Below are 20888 nucleotides of genomic sequence, written 5' to 3'. Positions count from 1 at the left end.
GAATAGAATCTCACTGTATGCAGATGATATCATATCGTACCCAACCAACCCAGAGAGATCAATCCCAGCACTGCTCAAGCTCATTAACGGCTTTGGAAGGATGTCCAAAATCTAATGTCTGCTTATTGAGCTCATGAATTTCAAACAAACTCACGAGTGTTGGTGTCTTCACCTGGGCACAGAGCAGGTTTCAATGTCTCAGGGCTGGATGTGTCTCCTACACTGTTCATATATTTCATATAAACTACGACCCACTACTTAAAATGGTCATGGAAGAATTAGAACATTGGAACCTGCTTTCCGTCTCATTTCTCAGATGAATTAAAATGAACATATTGCCACGATTTAGTTATCTGTTCCAGTCACTGCGCTGATATTTGGATCACACATGATTTAAATCTATAAATAATCTGACAAGCTCCTTTATCTGGAAGAGCTCCTCACCCAGAACCACCCAGAAACCTTTAACTGTATCTAAAGACAACAGTGGACTGGGACTCCCAGACCTGCAGGTGTACTGTTGGGTCGCTCAGACAAAGATCCTGATGAGCTGGGCACAAAATCATAGAACTGCTCACTGGACGTTTCAAGATTAGGCATCGGGTCTGAATCGGCCCTGGACCTGCCCCGGTGGAGAAGGTGGAAGAGGTTCTGGATGCTGAGTACAGTGCTTTTATGTTCTTGATAAATGTTGGAGAGGTCAGAAAGCAAAGTTCTTCAATCTCTCATTCTTTACATTTCATCAGACAAAGAACTGGCTCTCGGTCAGGAGAACTGGCTCCAGAGTGACACCGACAATTAATTTTCTGGTCGAGAACCAAGAACTGTGTACGTCAGGGGCTTAACAGAGAAATGAATCAGTACGACTGACAGAAACCATGAGGGAGTGATCTGGGATCATCTGTGGGATTATTTTACACTGTGTGACAAGACTGAAATGTGACTGCTGTCTTTGTTTACCTTGGATTTATTTGTTTGCTTGTTTGTATCTTCCTTTTCTTGGGATTATGGGATTAAGGAGCTCTCTTTTATTTTATAGTCATTTTCTTTCTGTTCGTGGCGGCTCTGGTGAAAAGTCTCATTTCATATTTCAACTTGTCATGTACCAACATTTTCAAAATCTTTCATAAAAAAGTAATAATAATAATAATAATTATTATTATTATTATTAATTTTAGGCAAGGCAAGTTTATTTCTATAGCACATTTCATACACAGTGGCAGTTCAATGTGCTTTACAGAAGTAAAAGCAAAACAGTAGACAATAGAAAATAAAATTACATAAAATAAATGGGAAAAATATAATAAGAATTAAACAATAGTAGAAATAAAATAATAAAATGAAGTAGAAGTTCAAATAGGGGAGAAAAAAACAGCAGAATAAAATAGAATAAAAGTTAAGTAAAATTTGAAACATGCAGAAACTGTAAAAGTACAGATTATAAAACATGTAAAGAAGACAATATTAATTATTTAACAGAAAGCATCTGAGAACAGCTTGGTCTTTAGTCTAGATTTGAAGCTGCCAACAGCAGGAGCATTTTTGATGTCCTCTGGCAGTTGGTTCCATAGCTGCACTGCATAGTAGCTAAAAGCTGCTTCACCACACTTTGTTTTAACAACAGGTTTTAACAGTAAATTTTGCTGCTGCGATCTGGTAGATCTGATTGGGTTAGGCCGCTGCAACATATCAGAGAGGTAATTGGGCCCTGTACCATTTAGAGATTTGTACACCAGCAGCAATGCTTTAAAGTCAATTCTGTAGCTTACTGGAAGCCAGTGAAGGGACCTTAGAACTGGAGTAATGTGCTCTGTTCTTTTTGTTCGTGTGAGAACCCTCGCCGCTGCATTTTGAATCACCTGAAGTCGTTTGATGGTCTTTTTTGGCAGGCCTGTGAAAAGGCCATTGCAGTAATCAACCCTACTAGAGATGAAGGCATGTATCAGTTTTTCCAGATAATTTTTTGACATAAGTCCTCTTAGTTTGGAAATGTTTTTTAGGTGATAGAATGCCGTTTTAGTGATTGCTTTCATGTGACTGTCAAAGTTTAGCTCGCTGTCAATGAAAACACCAAGATTTTTAACCATTTCTTTAGTTTTAATCCCTTTTGTGTCAAGAATAGTGGTAATCCTGAGTCTTTCATCTTTTTTTCCAAATAGAATTACTTCTGTTTTATCTGTGTTCAGCTGAAGAAAATTTTGTGACATCCAGTTGTAGATTTGATCGATACACTGGTAGAGACATTCAAGGGGGGCATAATCATTAGGTGATAAAGCAAAATAAATTTGGATGTCATCTGCATAGCAGTGATACAAAATTGAATTTTTTATTGATAATTTGCCCAAGTGGGAGCATATAAAGGTTGAAAAGTAATGGTCCAAGAATCGACCCCTGGGGGACACCACAGGTCAAGGACATTGACGTTGAGGAACAATTTCCCATGGTAACAAAGAAGCTTCTATCTTTTAAGTATGAATTTAACCAATTGATAACTTTACCAGTCAACCCAACCCAATGTTCAAGTCGATATAGCAGTATGTTGTGATCAACAGTATCAAAAGCTGCACTGAGGTCCAGTAATACCAGGACCGATGTTTTGCCTGCATCAGTATTAAGACATATGTCATTTATAACTTTAATCAGCGCTGTTTCAGTGCTGTGATTGGCATGAAAACCTGACTGAAAATTATCAAAACGGCTGTTTGATATCAAGAAGGCAGTTAATTGATTGAAGACAATTTTTTCAAGGATTTTCCCGATGAATGGTAGATTTGATATTGGCCTTGTAGTTATTTAATACTGAAGGATCCAGATTATTTTTTTTAATCCATTTCATTTCAAGCTGAACAGAAGAAAAGCCCTTCATTTACATCTGACAGATATATCGCATTGTTACAGAGCAGTGATTGTCGTTTAGTTTGCCGTTTCCTTTCAGGTGTCCACAGTCCTCTCCTCCGCCCAAACCGTGACCTTCCCAGTTGTCTGGCTGACCTTCATTCCACCAACTAAATAAATAAAATCACTGTTTCATCAGAATCTCTTTCACACAAAACACACACAAAAGTGTTAATACGCACTAAAGATATTCTCCAATAAAACTTCATCACTGTTCATTCAGTGTGCTGTGTTCTGATTGGCTGAGAGCAGTGTGCTGTGTTGTGATTGGCTAAGAGCAATGCACTGTGTTGTGATTGGCTGGGAGTAAATCTAACAAGATTTTTAGACATATTTCAGTTTAAAAATAAACTCACTGTGCGTTCCTGACAAAAGGTGATCCATCGTCCCATCTCCACTTTCCTGTGACTTCATCCGTCAGTCCAACCCAGTACTGCTTCGGGTCAAGAGTCAGAAAAGTCTGCAGAGAGAGAGAGATGGTTTTTCTCCGACGCTTCATTCTTATTATTTGAAATTAGTGTGTGTGTGTTTCTGATACCAGCTCCTCCTCTGTTTCCACTTTAACCAGCATGCCGTTTTCTTTTCTGCAGGAATCTCGAGCTTCGTTCCAATTCACAAGGTCTTTAGAGAAAAAGTAGCACTTGAACTGAAACCGAGTCCATCCAGACTTACAGACAGGAACTGAGGGCACACACACACACACACACACACACACACACACACACACACACCATCATGCACTACATACCACCATTACCCCCGAGTGCCTGCTGCACAGTGGAGTTTGATTATCAGCTGAATTTCTCCTAGAATGTTATTCATGTTATTGTACTGTATTTGTCTCTCTATATCTGGTCTTTATTATTATTATTATTATTATTATTATTATTATTATGCAGTTCCTTGCCTGTGTTTTGGAGTCTTGAGATCAGAGAGTCGACAGAGGAAGTGAGTTTTGAAACAGAGGTGTGTATTTCTGACAGCAGGTTCTTCTGAGAGTCTGAGAGAATAAAAAGAATTAAATGTAGAATAATGATGTAAAGAAAGTCATGGGTTAAATAAATCTAATACACATGTAATAAATCTACAGCCCATTAGTCCTCTAATCCACATCTCCAGTCCAAAGTGGAGGTGAAAGAGTGTGAGGTCTCACCTGCGTCCTGCAGTTTGGCTGAGAGTGAGCTGAGTGAGGAGCTGAGAGTCTTCATCAGAGCCTGAATATCAGAGAACATCTTCGTTTGGGATCCTAAAAGTAAAATATAAAATGAAGGTGAAGATTATTTCATATGATGTAAAACCCACTTCAGTCTCCACACCATGTGCACCAAAAACATTTCAATATTCTTCTAAAGAAATGAGTTTATATGTAAATTATACAGTATGTTTTTATAACAGTTCATATTTTTGTCATTTAATGTTTCTTTCAGCAGCACGGTGGTGTAGTGGTTAGCGCTGTCGCCTCACAGCAAGAAGGTCCGGGTTCGAGCCCCGTGGCCGGCGAGGGCCTTTCTGTGTGGAGTTTGCATGTTCTCCCCGTGTCCGCGTGGGTTTCCTCCGGGTGCTCCGGTTTCCCCCACAGTCCAAAGACATGCAGGTTAGGTTAACTGGTGACTCTAAATTGACCGTAGGTGTGAATGGTTGTGTGTCTCTGTGTGTCAGCCCTGCGGTGACCTGGTGACTTGTCCAGGGTGAACCCCACCTGGGGGGTACAGCTGGGATAGGATCCAGCTCGCCTGTGACCCTGTTGTACAGGATAAGCAGCTACAGATAATGGATGGATGTTTCTTTCATTTTTATTTTATTCCCCAATAATAATAATAATAATAATAATAACAACATGTCCAGGATGAACCCCGCCTCTCGCCCATAGTCAGCTGGGATAGGCTCCAGCTTGCCTGCGACCCTGTAGAACAGGATAAGTGGCTACAGATAATGGATGGATGGATAATAATAATAATAATAATAATAATAACTTCCCCACAAAGATCATGATGCAGTTACACACACCATTGTTGAGTTGCCCGATTGTGCTGAAAGTCACGTTCAGATTCGACAGCAGGTTCTTCTGATCCGCTGGGTTTGTATTCAGTTCAGAACCTGCAATAAATCCATAAAACCTCACCACACTGAGACTCAAAACAACAACATTCAGCAGTACACACATTGATCTGTGTGCTGAAATGTGAATCCTGTTTAAATGATAATCAGGTTGGGCTGTGTTCCAAATCACCAACACGCAATAAACACAGTGCAGAGAAACAGAGCAGTGAAACTCACCTGCACTCATCTTAGAGCTCACAAAACAGTTCACACTCCTCACGGACTCTTCCAGATCAGCAAATTTCCTCTGCTGATAACAAACTGTGACAGACAGACAGACAGACAGACAGAAAATAAATTAAGTTTTGAATTAAATCTCATAAATACGATCTAACTCAGCCAGTTTCCTTACATCATTACAAATTATTTAATACATAATAAATATATAAATGTTCAAAATGTAAAATATTTTTAAATTAATTAACTTTTTTTTAAAATATACAAATAAGTGATATAAAAAGTGCAATGGTGTGTATCTGTTGTTCTTAAAAATATTCACTTTACAATTTTTACAATAATTAAACATTTTCAAATATTTGTACTCAACTACAAATAAACAAATGACAATTTTGGAAAAACAAACAAACAAACAAACAAACAAACTGTATCATGTAATCTGATCAAAAACCCCAAAAGCCAGTTTATTTCATAAAATTTTAAATTTTGTGAAAAATAATAATAAATGCTCACATATGACAAAAACCATAATAATCATGATGAGGAGCGCAGCAGCCGAGAGCTGAAGGAGGAGTTTCAGTTTCCCTTCACCTGCTGAAACACACACACACGTTACAGGAAAGAAAATATCTCTTATAGTCAAATATTAGTCAATAAATAGAGCTGTGAAGCAAACGCTTTGGCTATAAATCACTGAAATGAGAATAAAAACAGTTGTAGATACAATAAATGAAAACTTCAGTGTTTTATAAGTTGTGTTAGAAACCGAACCTGTTCATGGATTCATCTGATAAAACAGCAGCTCTGTTCTAACCACCAGTGTTGTAAGACTCAGAATTATTTCCTCTCGAACACTGGACTTTTTATTTTATATCCATCCATCCATTATCTGTAGCCGCTTTATCCCGTTCTACAGGGTCGCAGGCGAGCTGGATCCTATCCCAGCTGACTATGGGCGAAAGGCAGGGTTCACCCTGGACAAGTCGCCAGGTCATCACAGGGCTGACACATAGACACAGACAACCATTCACACTCACATTCACACCTACGCTCAATTTAGAGTCACCAGTTAACCTAACCTGCATGTCTTTGGACTGTGGGGGAAACCGGAGCACCCGGAGGAAACCCACGCGGACACGGGGAGAACATGCAAACTCCACACAGAAAGGCCCTCGCCGGCCACGGGGCTCGAACCCGGACCTTCTTGCTGTGAGGCGACAGCGCTAACCACCATGCCGCCCCTCTTTGTTTTATAATAAAACAATATTATAATTAGCTCAGATGTTACTTACATTTTTTATTCATCCTGCTGTATGCATCTGATTCCTTTATCAGCATGTTCTCATATGTATTACTCAATTCCATGCTATAAAAACAACATTTAAATTAAAAATGAACTAATTCAGTGTTCTTTGTGAAGCTGGAGCATGATGATGCGTTCTCGTAACACAGGACTCCGAGCTGCTCCTTCAGCACTGACACGAGGTCCTTATATCCCCCAAAAGTTTATCAGATTCTCTGGAAACACTTTCACATCCTCTTTAATGTAACATGCTGAAGGGACAAAAATCTGAGCAGTTCATGTTTCTGAAAATAAGGAAGCAAAAATGTTTATGATGTTATTTATAGCTGAATGTGGGGAAAAGATGGGTTTATTAGAGGTGAAGTGGAGGACAGAGTGCAGGATCCGAGCCGATAATACCGGACACCTACTGTGGGCTCTCACGAACACAGACTGCAGCGAAAACGTATCATCATCTACTCTTCAACAGACTTCACCCAATTATTGATAAACTGCTTCATCCCAAACAAAACGGAGTCCGTCAATCCAGAAGAACATCTCACATAATTGCACTGAGGAAAAATGCTGTAAAAGTAAAGAGCCATTGGAAAGAAGCCATCTTGGTGTTCATTGACTTCAAGAAGCCTTTTGACTCAACTGATAGAAGAATCATGTTCGAGATCCTCAGGTCATACGGAGTTCCTCCTGTGATCGTAAATGCCATAAAGGCAACAGACATCGATACCTCAGCCACGGTTATTACTCCTGAAGACGCTATACTCCTGGTGTACTTCAGGGCGATCCCTTCGCTCCGCTCCTTTTCCCTGTAGTTCAGTACGATGGGACGATGTCCTCACATTAAAAATAGGTACCCTATAGGTCCATGTGGCTACTGCTTATAAATAAAATTGTCTTCTGATACCATGTCCATACAGTAAATATAGCATATATACATGTTCTCAATGATACTCGCCTCATCTCTTGCAAGCATCACCAAGCTGTGAGGAGCATCAGGACTTTGTTCAAAAGACTTTGATCTGTGAACTAGATCTATACGCTGGAATACTTCGCCTAAATATCTGCCAAAAAGCTAAAAAAAAAAAAAAACAACTTACAGAACCTTTCATTTGACCTTTCAGAAGAACCAAACAAAAGCTGTGATAATCAAAAGGTAAATTTTCTTAAAATAAACACCACTTACTTGATATCGAATCAGTAGCCTCGGCGAACCATGAGGTGAATTACATTTGTCTTTTTATCTGCTGATTATCTTTTGATACTATGAAGTTATAACGAGGTTTCTCTTATTTCGTTTCTAGTTCTGATTGGTTCTAAAGTTTATCAAGAAATAGAATGGGTAATTGAACTTGATCAGGATAAGTGCTGATTGGTTATGAAGTTTTGCTATTGTTACACTCATTCTTTGATAACATGAGATCAACTGTTCATATCGCGAGATCACGAGTCACTGTTCTGGTGATTGTGATGCTTATGCGCATGTGCAGTGCTCGCACATTGTTACACTCTTACATTCTTACAGCTCGATGACAGTGGCGAGCGCCTGTATATGAGGCAGTAGCCACAAAAGGAGACGCAGCTCACACCATCCAGCCGAGTTCCTGTCTCCTTGAAGACACCATCTCTGCAGCCCAAGACCTTCTGCATAGACTCGAGCAAGCAACACAAGAAATCTCTCTTCTTTAAGGCTTCTAAAACCAAATACATGCATATAAGTCCTTCCACTGTTGATAGCCTACAGTGTCTTACAAAAGTATTCATCCCCCTTGGTGTTTATCCTGTTTTGTTGCATTACAAGCTGGAATTAAAATGGATTTTTGGAGGGTTAGCACCATTTGATTTACACAACATGCCGACCACTTTATTTTTTTTAACACTTTATTTATGGTGTTTTTGTCATTAAATTCACAATGCAATTAAAGATTTTACAATGCTTTGTGGACAAAATGATGACCACACCAAAAGATGTTACTCAAGCCAGACAAGAAGAAACAAAAAACAACAAAACACATACACAAACAAAAATCAACTACAGAAGAAAAAACAGAAAAAAAGATTGGTGCTCCATTGTATAATTTGACATATCAGCAAGATGGATAGTAAATACAATAAGTATAAGCAAGTGATATACGCTCACAGTTCCAGGCCAGGTAACAAATTCACACATTGTATGAAAGGGTCCCACATTTTGTAAAACTTATTAACAGAGCCATTCAGAGTGCAGCTAATCTTTTCCAGCTTTATATTTAACATAACATCTCTGATCCATTGATTATTTGTTGGAAGATTTTAATCCTTCCATTTAAAGAGAATGGCACACCTAGCTAACAAAGAAAAAGGCAATAACCCTCTGAAGGTAAACTGGAAGAATAGACCCATCTGTACATGATGCAACACCAAAGATGCCAATTTTAGGACAGGGCTGGAAATTACAATTATAGGCCTTAGAGATTGTGTCAAAAAAGGAATCCCAGAAAGATGACAGTTTTGGACAAGACCATAGCATATGGTAGTTGGTGGCTGGGGCCTGTTTGCACCTGTCACAAGTAGTGTTTATATCTGGAAATATTTTGGCTAGTCTAACTTTAGAAAAGTGTAGCATATGTAAGACCTTAAACTGGATCAAGGCATGTCTTGAACAGATAGAAGACAAATGGATCCTCAGTAAAGCCATATCCCATTCTTCATCTGAAAGTGGGATCCCCATGTCATTTCCCCATTGTTCCCGGATGTGGGAAACGGAGGGACTAAGTATATCCATTATTGCACAATAAATTATTGACACCCTACCTTTCTTAAACAGATTGACCTTTAAAAGATGGTTGAAACAGGACAAAGGAGGGGTATTTGGAAAATTGGCAAATTTCTTGCTTACAAAATCCCTGATTTGTAAATAGCGAAAGACATGAGTATTAGTCAGTTCATATTTTGTGGACAGTTGTTCAAAACTTGCAAAAGTATTATCAATATACAAATCGCTAATGCTATGGATACCTTTATCATGCCAGGTCCGGAAGCCCCTGTCTAACAAAGATGGGCGGAAAAGGTGATTATTCGCTATAGGCGAATAAAAGGACATGTTCTGGGCACCCAAGCATTTCTTAAATTGCTTCAAGATACGTAATGATTGGGTAACAATTACATTTCCACTCACATTATTAACAACTGATGGCAAAGATGCGCAGAGTAAAGTGGGAAGTGAGTAAGGACGACTTGTGGCTTGTTCAATCTGAAGCCATGCTGGGTGGGTACCTGCCATTCCAGTCCTTTAACCATAGGGAGATAGTATTCAGGTTTGCAGCCCAATAATATGAACGAAGATTTGGTAAAGACAGTCCACCACAGGTTTTTCATCTCTCCAAAAATTCTTTCCGTATGCGTACTGACTTATTATGCCAAATAAAAGGGGAACCAGCCTGATTGAACAACTTAAAAAATGAAAGTGGTATGAAAATAGGTATAGCTTGAAATAGATAAAGATATTTAGGTATTACATTCATCTTTACAGAATTTATTCTCCCGATGAGAGATAACGGTAGAGTGGACCAGCGTTTGATGTCTGTTTTGGTATGTTCTAGAAGAGCATCAAAATTATTCTTAAAAAGATGATGGTATGATTTGGTAACCTTTACCCCCCAGATATGTAAAGGAGTGAATTGAGAGCTTAAATGGTAGGTTTAGATATGTTTCAGCACCTTTGTTAATGGGAAAGTACTTGCTTTTACCATAACTGAGTTTGTAGCCTGATATTTTTCCAAAGTTTTCCAGGACAGTTAGGACCTCAGGTATACCTGTGATGGGGTTGGTGATATACAATAATAGGTCATCAGCATATAGTGGGACAGTGTGGGTTAGGTCCCCAGGTTCTATACCTTTTATGTTACCATTGTTTCTTAAAGCTATTGACAATGGCTCTATAGCTAAAAGATGCGCAGATTTAATGGGTCACCTTGTTTGGTACCTCTGTGAAGAGAAAAATAATCAGAAGAGATTGAATTGGTGCAAACTGATGCAGTTGGATCTGTGTATATCAACTTAATCAATTTAATAAACTTACAGCCAAATCCAAATCTTCGCAGTGTATGGAAGAGATAATCCCACTCGACCCTATCAAATGCCTTTTTGGCATCAAGTGATATAATGGCTTCTGGGGTTGGTTTATTGGGCTTAGTATATATGATATTGAACAGGCGCCTCAAGTTAAAATAGGACTGCCTATCCCGGATAAATCCAGTCTGGTCCTCAGATATTAAGTAAGGAAGGACTGACTCAAGACGAAGTGCAATGACTTTAGAAAATATTTTACCATCACAGTTTGTTAAACTGATGGGTCTGTATGATGCGCAATCAAGTGGATCCTTCTTTTTCTTCAGTAGTAGTGTGATGGATGATTGACAGAGTGTGGGTGGGAGAACTTTTTTTTTTACCGATTCTTTATAAACTGAAAGAAGAAGTGGGGCCAATTGTTCCTTAATTTTTTTTATAAAATTCATTGGGGAATCTGTCAGGACCTTTACCACTTTGTAGAGATGTTATTGCAGTGATGATTTCTTCTATAGTGATCGGTTGTTCTAATTTTTCTTCTGTGTCAGAGTCAATAGTGGGGATGTTTAAGTTACAGAAAAAAAAGTGTCAAATTGTTGCTGATCTAGATCTAAATCTGATGAATATAATTTGGAGTAGAACTCTTTAAAATTATTGTTGATGGTTTGATGATCCTCACTTAATACACCATCAGGTAATCTAATTTGTGAAATGACATGGGATGCTGCTTTTTGACGAAGCTGACTGGCCAATAGTTTGGAAGGTTTATCACCCTCTTCATAAAATCGACTACGGGACTTAAAGATTAGCCTTTCTGCCTCAGTAGTTAATAGAAGATCAGCTTCAGTCTGTAAGCTAACTCTCGCTTTCATCCTATGGGGGGTTGGAGAGCTAGATATAAGGCTATCCAAAGCTTTAATTCTAGAGGACAGATCTGTGATGTTATTTTGGTGGACTTTCCTAGTATATGTATTGTGGGCAATGATCTGTCCTCCAAGATATGCCTTAAGTGCCTCCCATTTTATTATTTTATTTCTACTATTGTTTAATTCTTATTATTTTTTTCTCTCTTCTTCCCCCTTTATTGTTTACTGTTTTACTTTTACCTCTGTAAAGCACATTGAACTGCCACTGTGTATGAAATGCACAGAAATAAACTTGCCTTTACAAGTGCTACATGTAAATGCACAAGCAGAAATCTTGTGCATTTGCCACTTGTGTACAGTAAGCCCATGTAAAAATAAAGTACAAAAATATACAAATAAGTGCATTACTCAGCCACAGCATCATGTCTCCGTACTGGTCAGGCCACAGGACTTCATCCACATCACAGGCCACATTTTGTCTGGCCAGGCAACGGGGGAAAAAAACCCTGGCATGCCCTATCCAGGCTTGGCATGCCTCCACACCTATGTCACCACAGGCAAGTTCCATGGCTTGCAGGAGATTTACCCTGGTGTAAGGTTGGCGTTCATATACCTTCCACCGCCATGAGAAGCATTCCTCAATGGGGTTTAGGAAAGGGGGGTACGGTGGAAGGCAAAGATTGATAAAACCTTGGTTCATATTGAACCACTCTCTAACCTGAAGGGCTCTGTGAAAACTCACATTGTCCCAAACAACCAGTGGCGATCCTAGAGTGATTTACTCCCCGGGCGAAACCCCCTGCTGGCGCCCCCCGCCCGTCTTTTTTTTTTTCCGGGGTTTTTTTTGGGGGACCTTTTTTTTTGGGACCGTTTTTTTTTTTTTCGCGCCCGCGCTCATGCCGCCCCCCCGCGTTGGGCTCTGTATTAACCAACAGAATGTTAACAGCTTTACATGGTCGTTTAAACATTTCTCGTCGTGTGTTGTACGTCGCGGACATGGCCAGTTATAAATTTGCTGTTACCAGAATGGCAATGATCAAGTCGTAATGTATTACTTAAGACTCTGTGTAACGTCATAGTAGTGTAGTACTATGGTAGTAAAGTCTTTTTGATGACTAGTACAACGTTCCACTGGCGGGATTGTGCATATTATGGGGCTATGACAAGTTAGGCACACACACACACACTGATGATGTCACCTGCGCAACTTTGGTATTGAGGGCTACCGCATGACGTCACCGCGCCGCGAGATTTTGTTAAGCGCCATATTGGAAGACCAAGTACACATCTATGCAAGTACATACATTCATAAAACAAACTACACCTGAAATGTAGCCAGGGCCGGTTCTGCCCTAATCTGGACCCGGGTGCAACATCGCGCAACCACCCCCCCTCCCCTCCAAAAAAAAAAACAACACCAGTCTAAATCAGGACAACCATCACATAACTATAACTATAAACATTTTATATCAACTATTTTAACTAAATGGGCTATAATAAATAAGCCTGCAGGCAGCCACGGCGGGCTGCCTCAGAAAAGTAACCATTTGTCCTACCTTAAAACTCGTTTTGCATTTTCTGCCTCCTTTTTTGTATTTTCGACCCTGCGTTTATTTTCTTTCCTTTTCTGAAAACCCGATTTGTGTCCAGACATTTTGTTCTGCTACCAACAAACTAACTCGTCAGGTCTCGTCTCTCGAGCCCGCGGTGATTCCCGTGGGAAGGGCAACAATTGATACATTTTTACAAACAACCAATAAACAGCCAATGGAGCACTTGCATGTGACGTCACAGCCGATCCAGATTGTGACAGACGCCATCGTGTCGGTCAAACGCCATATTCCGCCTTCTACTTCTGGTTCTACTTATGCTTTTACTTCTACCTTTTCTTCTGGAAAACCCTACTATATACACAATTCTACTACAACGGCTGCGGCTACAAGCTCTCCCTACCTGTGCACGTTTTTTATGTTTTTTGTGTGTATTTTTGCGTGTTGTTTGTCTGTACCGGACTTCAATATCCACTACAACCGTATGGACTTACTGGACATTGGTTTCCAGCAGAAAATGACGGTTTGTAGCGATTTCCATCGCATGCACAACATTCCGGACAAGAAAAAAAAAAACATTCCGGGCGAGACCAGCGGGGTCTCCGTGGATTGTTATCGGAAGCAAAGCGAAGGAGGCGGCGCCGGGAGCGGAAGCAAAAGCGAGGCTGCAGAGCCGGCCTGTTGACTAAGCTCAGAAAACAGCTACTCAAACCTCCACTGCCAAGCCTCTACCTCTCCAACGCCAGATCCATGGTAAACAAGACGGACGATTTGGAATTACCTTATTCTATTCTATAATCGGCTGGTCAGTGCTATACTCAATACTTAAGTGACTTACCCATCCAATGAGGATTGTTATTTTCTTGTTTACAAGATGCCACATCTGAGTCGCTGACAAATCCTGAATTTCTGTAAAGAAAACTGTCCAGAGATTTATAAGCACGCAGTGCTTCACCACTGAACAGCGAGGGAAAGTTAATGAGGTAATCATACACATCCGGGTATTCCGCTGGCAGTTCAAAATCCGGTCGTGAAAACTCCGTCCGAAAAGCCATAAGGGTCACAAATCTGTAGATCGTTTATTTTAGACATATATCTAGTTATCTGTTCATTAGAAAAATGAGCCGTGTAGTCCGTCGGTTGAAATTGATCCATTCTGTACACGAGTGCAGCAGTATACAGCGGTGTTTTTGACCGACACGATGGGGGTTGTGTACTTTCCGGTCACGTGACTGCAAGATCTCTATAGGGAGGTTGCAACGTTCAGGCTCTCCTTTGCTCAGAGACACTCAGTAATGCACTTATTCTCTGTCTCCCGGCAGAAAGCTCCTTGGTTTGCTTGTGTCTCAATCACAGCTGGTATTCTGTAGAAAGACTTCTTTTCACCTTTCCCATCAGCTTTGTTAGAACCCTAACACAGCACGAAAGTTTACCATTGTAGGTTTATGATGAATCAAGTGCCTCGTGGGTTTAAATTCCGCGCGCTGCCGTTATTTCCCCCTAATCACGCGTTTGTTGGTCTTCCAATATGGCGCAGGGTTTGTTTACTTCCGGTTTCCGGTGACGTCAGTGAAAAGGGTCTATTGGGCTTCCCCATCCAAAATGTTCACACACACACACACACACACACACACACACCCGCCCGTCTTGTTTTTTTTTTTTTTTTCGGGTTTTTTTTTTTGGGGGGGGACCTTTTTTTTTTTTGCGTGCCCGCGCTCGTGCCGTGATGCCGCCCCGGGCGGCCCGCCCCTGCAAAGAACATAGATGGGATGCTCATCCTGCTGCCCTAACAGAGCATCTCGCATCCCAGACAGCAAGCAGGATCAGCCCGCTTCCGTAAAACATGCGGCGCCCTCGGCAGAGTGACGGCATCGGCTGAGACGCGGCAACCGGGAGCGGCCCGCTTCCGTAAAACCTGTGGGGTTGTCAGTTTGTCGCTGCATCGGCTGGGTCATGGCAACCGGGAGAGGGCCGCTTCCATAAAACCTGCGGCTCTGTCGGCTGTCTCTGCATCGGCTCAGTCGTGGCAACCACAAGTGGGCCAGGTCATTTTTAAACTAACAGAAAATCCAGTGGCCTATACAGACCAAGGTATATATTTTTTTAACATGCAGGCTTAGGCTATTTGTTTTGGGGTGGGTAGAGATATTGATCTCGGAACCATCCTAGCAAATAGTCATGCCTACAATTTAAATTCTCAACACTAGATAGCTCAGCCCATCACAAAACTGTTACTGCGGTCAGCGAGCGCATACTGGTCTTACCCATTTTGTACAGGCAACGTAAATGCGAGGAGATGGCGTCAACATCAAAAGCACCCAGTTAAACATGGATAGAACTAGCTGTCCTTTGAACGGTTGGCGGGCGGCAAAGCGCTATATGCAAATCGTCCTGTAGATGGCTCATCTTTGCTGCCTATCAAGCTGGCGGCGACGTCACCCGGATTCAACCCATGCCACGCTGACTTGTTCATTATTTATTTATTTATTAGTAGTAAAAAATATGTTTTTAAAAATATATATATATTAGAAGTCATTACATATCAAACACATTATTCTATAAAACTTTTTTTTTAATAGATAGGACAGTGTAGAGAGACAGGAAATGAGCAGGAAAGAGAGACGGGGAGAGACCGAGAAATGACCTCAGGTCGGAATCGAACCCGGGTCCCCGGATTTATGGTATGGTGCCTTAGCCATCTGAGCCATGACATCCCCGTTATTCTATAAAACTATGGCCGTTCAAGTCACTGCAGTAACGTCACGTGTGCAGACGTTTAAATTGGAAGACTCCCCCCTCCACGTGCTTTTGGATTGCTCGTCCCGCGCGGTGAAGTCAAGCCGGAGCAGCTGTTAATAACCTGAGGTAAGTCTTCTATAAAAAAAAAATCCTTAAGACGCGTAAACGATTAGGGTTCCCTTGACCTTGTTCAGTAATATTAAATGCTTTGAGGTATGCTGATTAAAATTGATTGTTGTCGGTCTGTCAGATGATTTCGTCAGAGATTAAATGCGATATCAGAGAATTCTCAATTCAATTCGCTAGATTAATAAGATGGATGACGATCATTTTTTAAAAAATAATGTCTGTGTAAAGTGCCGACAGTGCAAATGGGCATTTTGGGGGAAATGTATGAAAATGCCGTGGACTTTGAAGCGCGAAACCGGAAGTAAACAAACCCTGCGCCATATTGGAAGGCCAACAAACTCGTGATTAGGGGGAAATAACGGCAGCACGCGGTATTTGAACCCACGAGGCACTTGGATCATCAAAAACCTACAATGGTAAACTTTTGTGCTGTGTTGGGGTGTTCTAATGCTGCGTTCATGTGCTATGGGAATTATGGTAAATACCAAATGCCGACATGGAAAGCACACATGAACGCCTCCTCTTGTGGTATTTTCCCACTGGGCAACTCGTAGAAAATTTTGGTACGAGTTGCCGAGATGAGATGAACTTTAACCTTTTCAACATGGCGGCGAGCGGTACAAGACACTTGAATGGTAAGCATTGTACGCTACTAAAGGTGTTTTTTTTTTTTTTAACTAGTACTAGTGGGTAGTTTTTTGTGTCTATGCAATGTTGCGTCATTAACAGGTGTAATATAATACGTTAGAAATCCGTTTCCTTTAAAAATGTGGTGTTATGGTTTGTTTTTACCTATCCAGAGCAGACGCTATTGCTAACGATAGCATCTGGTCCACCATCTTTAAAATTTGTCAACAACAACAAAAGCATGTGAACACAACACACTGGTAAATACCACTTCCCAACTGGAAAATATCATCTTCCCATAGCACATGAACGCAGCATGAGACACAAGCAAACCAAGGAGCTTTCTGCCAGGAGACAGAGTATTTAGCTGCTTTATGCAGAGCGACCTGAATACTTCTCGTCTACAACAGTACAGAATATGTTCAGACCATTTTGTTACTGGTAAGTCACTAGGCTAGAGTGTTGTAGAACATTTTTTTAAAAATGTTTACTGAATAAAAACATCCTTAATTTTATCACATTTATGTTATGTATTTCATTTCTTTCTTTTCTTTCAAGTAGTTGAATGGGCCTGCGTCAGTTTCTAAAAAAAAAGTATCTTTACACTTCAGTAAGTTAATATTCTTTGTTAGTATTCTTACAGAAAATAAAAAGGAAACGGTGTGTTTGTGTTATTAAGCTTGTTTAGATTTTTTGATGCAGTTTAAAAGTAAAGAATTCTTCGCAACAACAAAAGAGAGAATGCTGCTGCAAAATCAGTCATTTTGATCACAAAAATCACCCCCCAAAAAATTGAAATCATGTAGTAACTGCCTATAATGTACTTCCTTTTTTTTGGTCTGTTTTAGCCAGCCCCTCTTTCTTTTACAAGATATTTAGTCCAGTCTAGTGTTTGCCATGAAACAAATTGCAATAGTAATCATTCAATAGTACACATTCCAAGTGGAACATACTTTTTTTTTCAAGGTCATGGGTATCAGATTTTCCATACATTTTGTCATTGGGAGTACTAGAAGGGAATGGGTTAAAATTCATGTCAAATTGAAACTAGTTTGTGTAATTAGACGTTGGTCTTGCTCCTGTCTCAACTGTTCTTTTTATTCCTTAGGTAATTTCTTCAATATTTCAACTGATCTAAGGTAAGCATGGCTCATGAAATGCATTCTCTCAAATCCAATCTTAGACGCAAGGCAGTCAAATCAGTGTCCAGTTTGCTACAAGGTATTGAGGAGGGTAACTTTAGAGATCTGACTGATGACCACACTGTACATGTAAATCATGTTGTAAACTGTGAAAGTGATGATGTTATGTATGACAGTGACAGTGATGGAGACGACCCTTTTGATCATACACCTGACCTTGGTGATAGTTTGGTGAATTGGGCTTTGGAGTTTAATGTAACCATGGTAGCACTCACTGCCTTGTTATCCATGGCTTGTAACATATATAACTAAATCATTCATAATTCTTGACATGACAGCTGTGAATTTTGCACAATTAGTCAAGTATCTTTATAGATACTTGAAATGAGGAAATGCATGCTCAGTATCCTACTTTTCTGCTGCCATGTTTTACTGTTCATTTTAGTCTCTTAGCATGACACTGTACAGCACTAACCAGTTTTCACTGTTTGTAAATGCGCTTTGCAAGTTAAACTTAATAATGAATCTAATGCAAATGTCATAGCCATATTTGGAAAAAATTTGGCATCTTCCTTAGCAGTCACCACGCATTGGTCCCCTGAAGCTCCTACATGTTCTCCACCAGCCCGCAAGAAGCCCCGCACACAGCTTGTGAATGCTCCCCACATCAAAGCCCCTGAAGGTATGGCCTGTGACACATTACCGGTACCAAGTTATTCATAATTCTTGACATTATGGCTGTGATCAGTGCTCAGTATCCTATTTTTCTGCTGCCATGTTTTATTGCTCATTTTAGTGTCTTAGTATGACACTGTACTAGCCTGGCTAAAGCCATCCCCTTTCTGCTTCTTTCCATTCGCAGTATAGGGTCTGGATACACAGTGCTGGGAGGGGTTTGCTCATGTAGCCAGACTACCGGGCCAATAAGTGAACGGGGCAGGTTTGGGGGAGGGAGCTAATGGCGATGATGCCAAATGATGTCGGGCATATATGTCATGGGCAACTGTCAGCGATTGAGAGAGCAGGTCCAATCGTTTCAAACCAGAGCGGAGTTCATTCCTCCCACCTAACAATCGCTTCAGGGCACTGTGTATCCAGACCCTATACTGCGAATGGAAAGAAGCAGAAAGGGGATGGCTTTAGCCAGGCTAACACTGTACAGCACTTTGGCTAGTTTCCACTGTTTGTGAATGTGCTTTTTAAATTCAACTTACTAATGAATCTAATGCAAATGTCAATATAGCCCTATTAGGAGAAAATTTGCCATCTTCCTCTATCACCATGCCTTGGTCCTCTGTGGTCCCCACACCACCTTGGAATCCGCCTCGGAGGCCCTCAGATTCCACTGCAGACCTTGTAAGATCTTTTCAAAGATGGTTAAAAGAAAATATGTTGGCTTTGAATCTGTGTGGAACACTAAATACAGATTTAATGAGGGTGTATACAATTCTGATGCCCATTTTCTTTTGTTTTTCCCAAGATCCCTCCACGAGAACAGCATTTGGATCACTCCATGACACCAGAACATGGCCGGGTTTCTGTAGAGGCTGTGCCTACGTGTATGTATTTTACAAAGGTGGACAGTAAACAGCAATGGACTTATTGTGTATAAATGTGTTCTACCAACGCTTTTATTTCCGTCTTATTTTGCAGCCCTTCTGAGGGAGATACTTATCCAGTTGACTACTATCCGGGAGCAACAAATGTTCATTTTGGTTCAACTCCAGTCACACTCCACCGGTCGTCCAGTTTCTGAAGCTCTGCCTGATGCGTCACACTGTCGACTGCCACTTTCTTCCCAGGAAGACCTTCAGAATCTGGAGGTCCTCTTGAAGAACCCCGAAGAGAAAAGAAATTTGGTGAGCAAACGATAAAAAAAAACAAAAAAAAACATGAAATGCAGTTGGCAGGAAATGTTTTGGCAGCCGTGGCCTAATTGGTTAAGGAGTTGGTCTTTGGATCAGATGGTTGCAGGTTGGGATCCCACCCTGACCAATGGAAGGTGTATACCGACACCTTCATCCATGGTTGAAGTGCCCTTGAGCAAGGCACCTAATGTTGCTTCAGGGACTGTAACCAATATCCTGTAAAAGTGTAATGTGATGTAGTAATTGGTGATATGCATACACTTCTTTCAGACAGTACATCTGGGAATTGTGGGGGGATTGACTGTGAAGGAGACCGTTTGGCGCATAATGAAGAGGACAGTAACCACATCTCTGGCGAAAGGACTGAACTGGAGTGGCGTGAATGGCAAGCCAGCATTCAAAAACTTGGCTTTGAAGCTTGTTGTTCTGGGTAAGTTTTAGCTTTGTCACTTAAGCAAATTGGTTTGGATGTATGGGTTATAAAAATATGTGAAGTTCTTTGCACTAAATCACTGTCACATAAGGGTGATCTGACCAGTTTTAATATATCCTCTGCATTAAGTGATGTACAGTTGCTGACACTGGAGTGAAAGTTGCACTTCTGCATGAATGGTCATGTATTTCTGTTCCTCCCCCCCAGATGCTGTCAGAAGAAATGTGTTGACAAAAGATGCTTCAGACAAACAAATTGAACAGTTGATCACCTGCTGGCTCCAGCTAGCAGCGGACAGAGATGGAGGAAGGAGTCAAAGGGGTTGTCAGGCTTCCTAAAGGCATCGTGTTTGTTACACATTTTTAGTGCGTGTGGTGGTTTGTGTGCACGTGCATGTGATTTTAGTTTTTCACATGAATGGAAATGTTTTTTGAAGTTTCAATTTGATATCTTTTAGTTTGAAATTTTACCCTATTAACCTGTAGTATCTCCCAATGGCAAAATGCATTCGAAATCTGTCACGACCTCCCCTTTGGTTTTTCCTTTTTTGCAACACCGAGTAACATGGTGGCAATCTGACCACCAATCTGTCGATACACACACTGAAAGGGCATACATTTGAGTTTTGTATTTGGAGTTGTATGTATACTTGCATTAAGGAAATAAACTGACTGCCATTGACCCTGTTTGTAATTTTTTTTAAGGTACTGAACACGCTTAACTAAGAAAATGACTTAAGCTTGAACGTCTCTTACCATTTTCAGTACAAAGAATAATACTTAGGAGGCTATTTTTGTGATTACCTAGACACATGACTTGATATCTGAGGACTGACTCGTAAGCGCCGTGCACTGTTCTAAATTTGTATAAAATAGCTTTTGTTCATTATATACGAACTCATGAAGTCTAAGATCTGCTGGACACCCTATGTTGGTGTTTTAAACAACATATGAGTGTGAATAAAGCCGCATATATGAGCGGTAATGATTAGATTTGATTTTTGCAGCATAGCTGCTAG

General features: G+C 40.6%; 2 protein-coding genes across 5 annotated transcripts; one reads left to right on the top strand and one right to left on the bottom strand.

Annotated features, from left to right (window-relative positions):
- Nucleotides 1-1454: 1454 nt before the first annotated feature.
- LOC132875984 (C-type lectin domain family 10 member A-like) lies at nucleotides 1455-3702 on the bottom strand. The gene is made up of 3 exons (XM_060913167.1): nucleotides 3434-3702; nucleotides 3252-3355; nucleotides 1455-3005 (listed from the first exon to the last, which is right to left on the bottom strand). The coding sequence occupies exons 1-3, from the start codon at nucleotides 3464-3466 to the stop codon at nucleotides 2867-2869; spliced, it is 276 nt and encodes a 91-aa protein (XP_060769150.1). The 5' UTR covers nucleotides 3467-3702; the 3' UTR covers nucleotides 1455-2866.
- Nucleotides 3703-15560: 11858 nt separating this feature from the next.
- On the top strand, nucleotides 15561-20551 carry LOC132875555 (uncharacterized). Of its 4 annotated transcripts, XM_060912418.1 has the most exons (8): nucleotides 15561-15797; nucleotides 17536-17566; nucleotides 18147-18251; nucleotides 18813-18925; nucleotides 19050-19128; nucleotides 19223-19428; nucleotides 19708-19867; nucleotides 20078-20551. In XM_060912418.1, the coding sequence occupies exons 4-8, from the start codon at nucleotides 18851-18853 to the stop codon at nucleotides 20206-20208; spliced, it is 651 nt and encodes a 216-aa protein (XP_060768401.1). In that variant the 5' UTR covers nucleotides 15561-15797; nucleotides 17536-17566; nucleotides 18147-18251; nucleotides 18813-18850; the 3' UTR covers nucleotides 20209-20551. The 4 variants fall into 4 exon arrangements, with proteins under 4 accessions (XP_060768401.1, XP_060768402.1, XP_060768403.1 ...); XM_060912419.1 differs by lacking the exon at nucleotides 15561-15797 and having other exon boundaries at nucleotides 17182-17566; nucleotides 18150-18251; XM_060912420.1 differs by lacking the exons at nucleotides 15561-15797; nucleotides 17536-17566 and having other exon boundaries at nucleotides 17728-18251.
- Nucleotides 20552-20888: the final 337 nt, after the last annotated feature.

The sequence above is a fragment of the Neoarius graeffei genome, chromosome 28 (assembly GCF_027579695.1).
Source record: "Neoarius graeffei isolate fNeoGra1 chromosome 28, fNeoGra1.pri, whole genome shotgun sequence".
NCBI lineage: Eukaryota > Metazoa > Chordata > Actinopteri > Siluriformes > Ariidae > Neoarius > Neoarius graeffei.
Note: the sequence above shows the minus strand (reverse complement) of the source record. Positions and strands in the feature narration are given on the sequence as shown.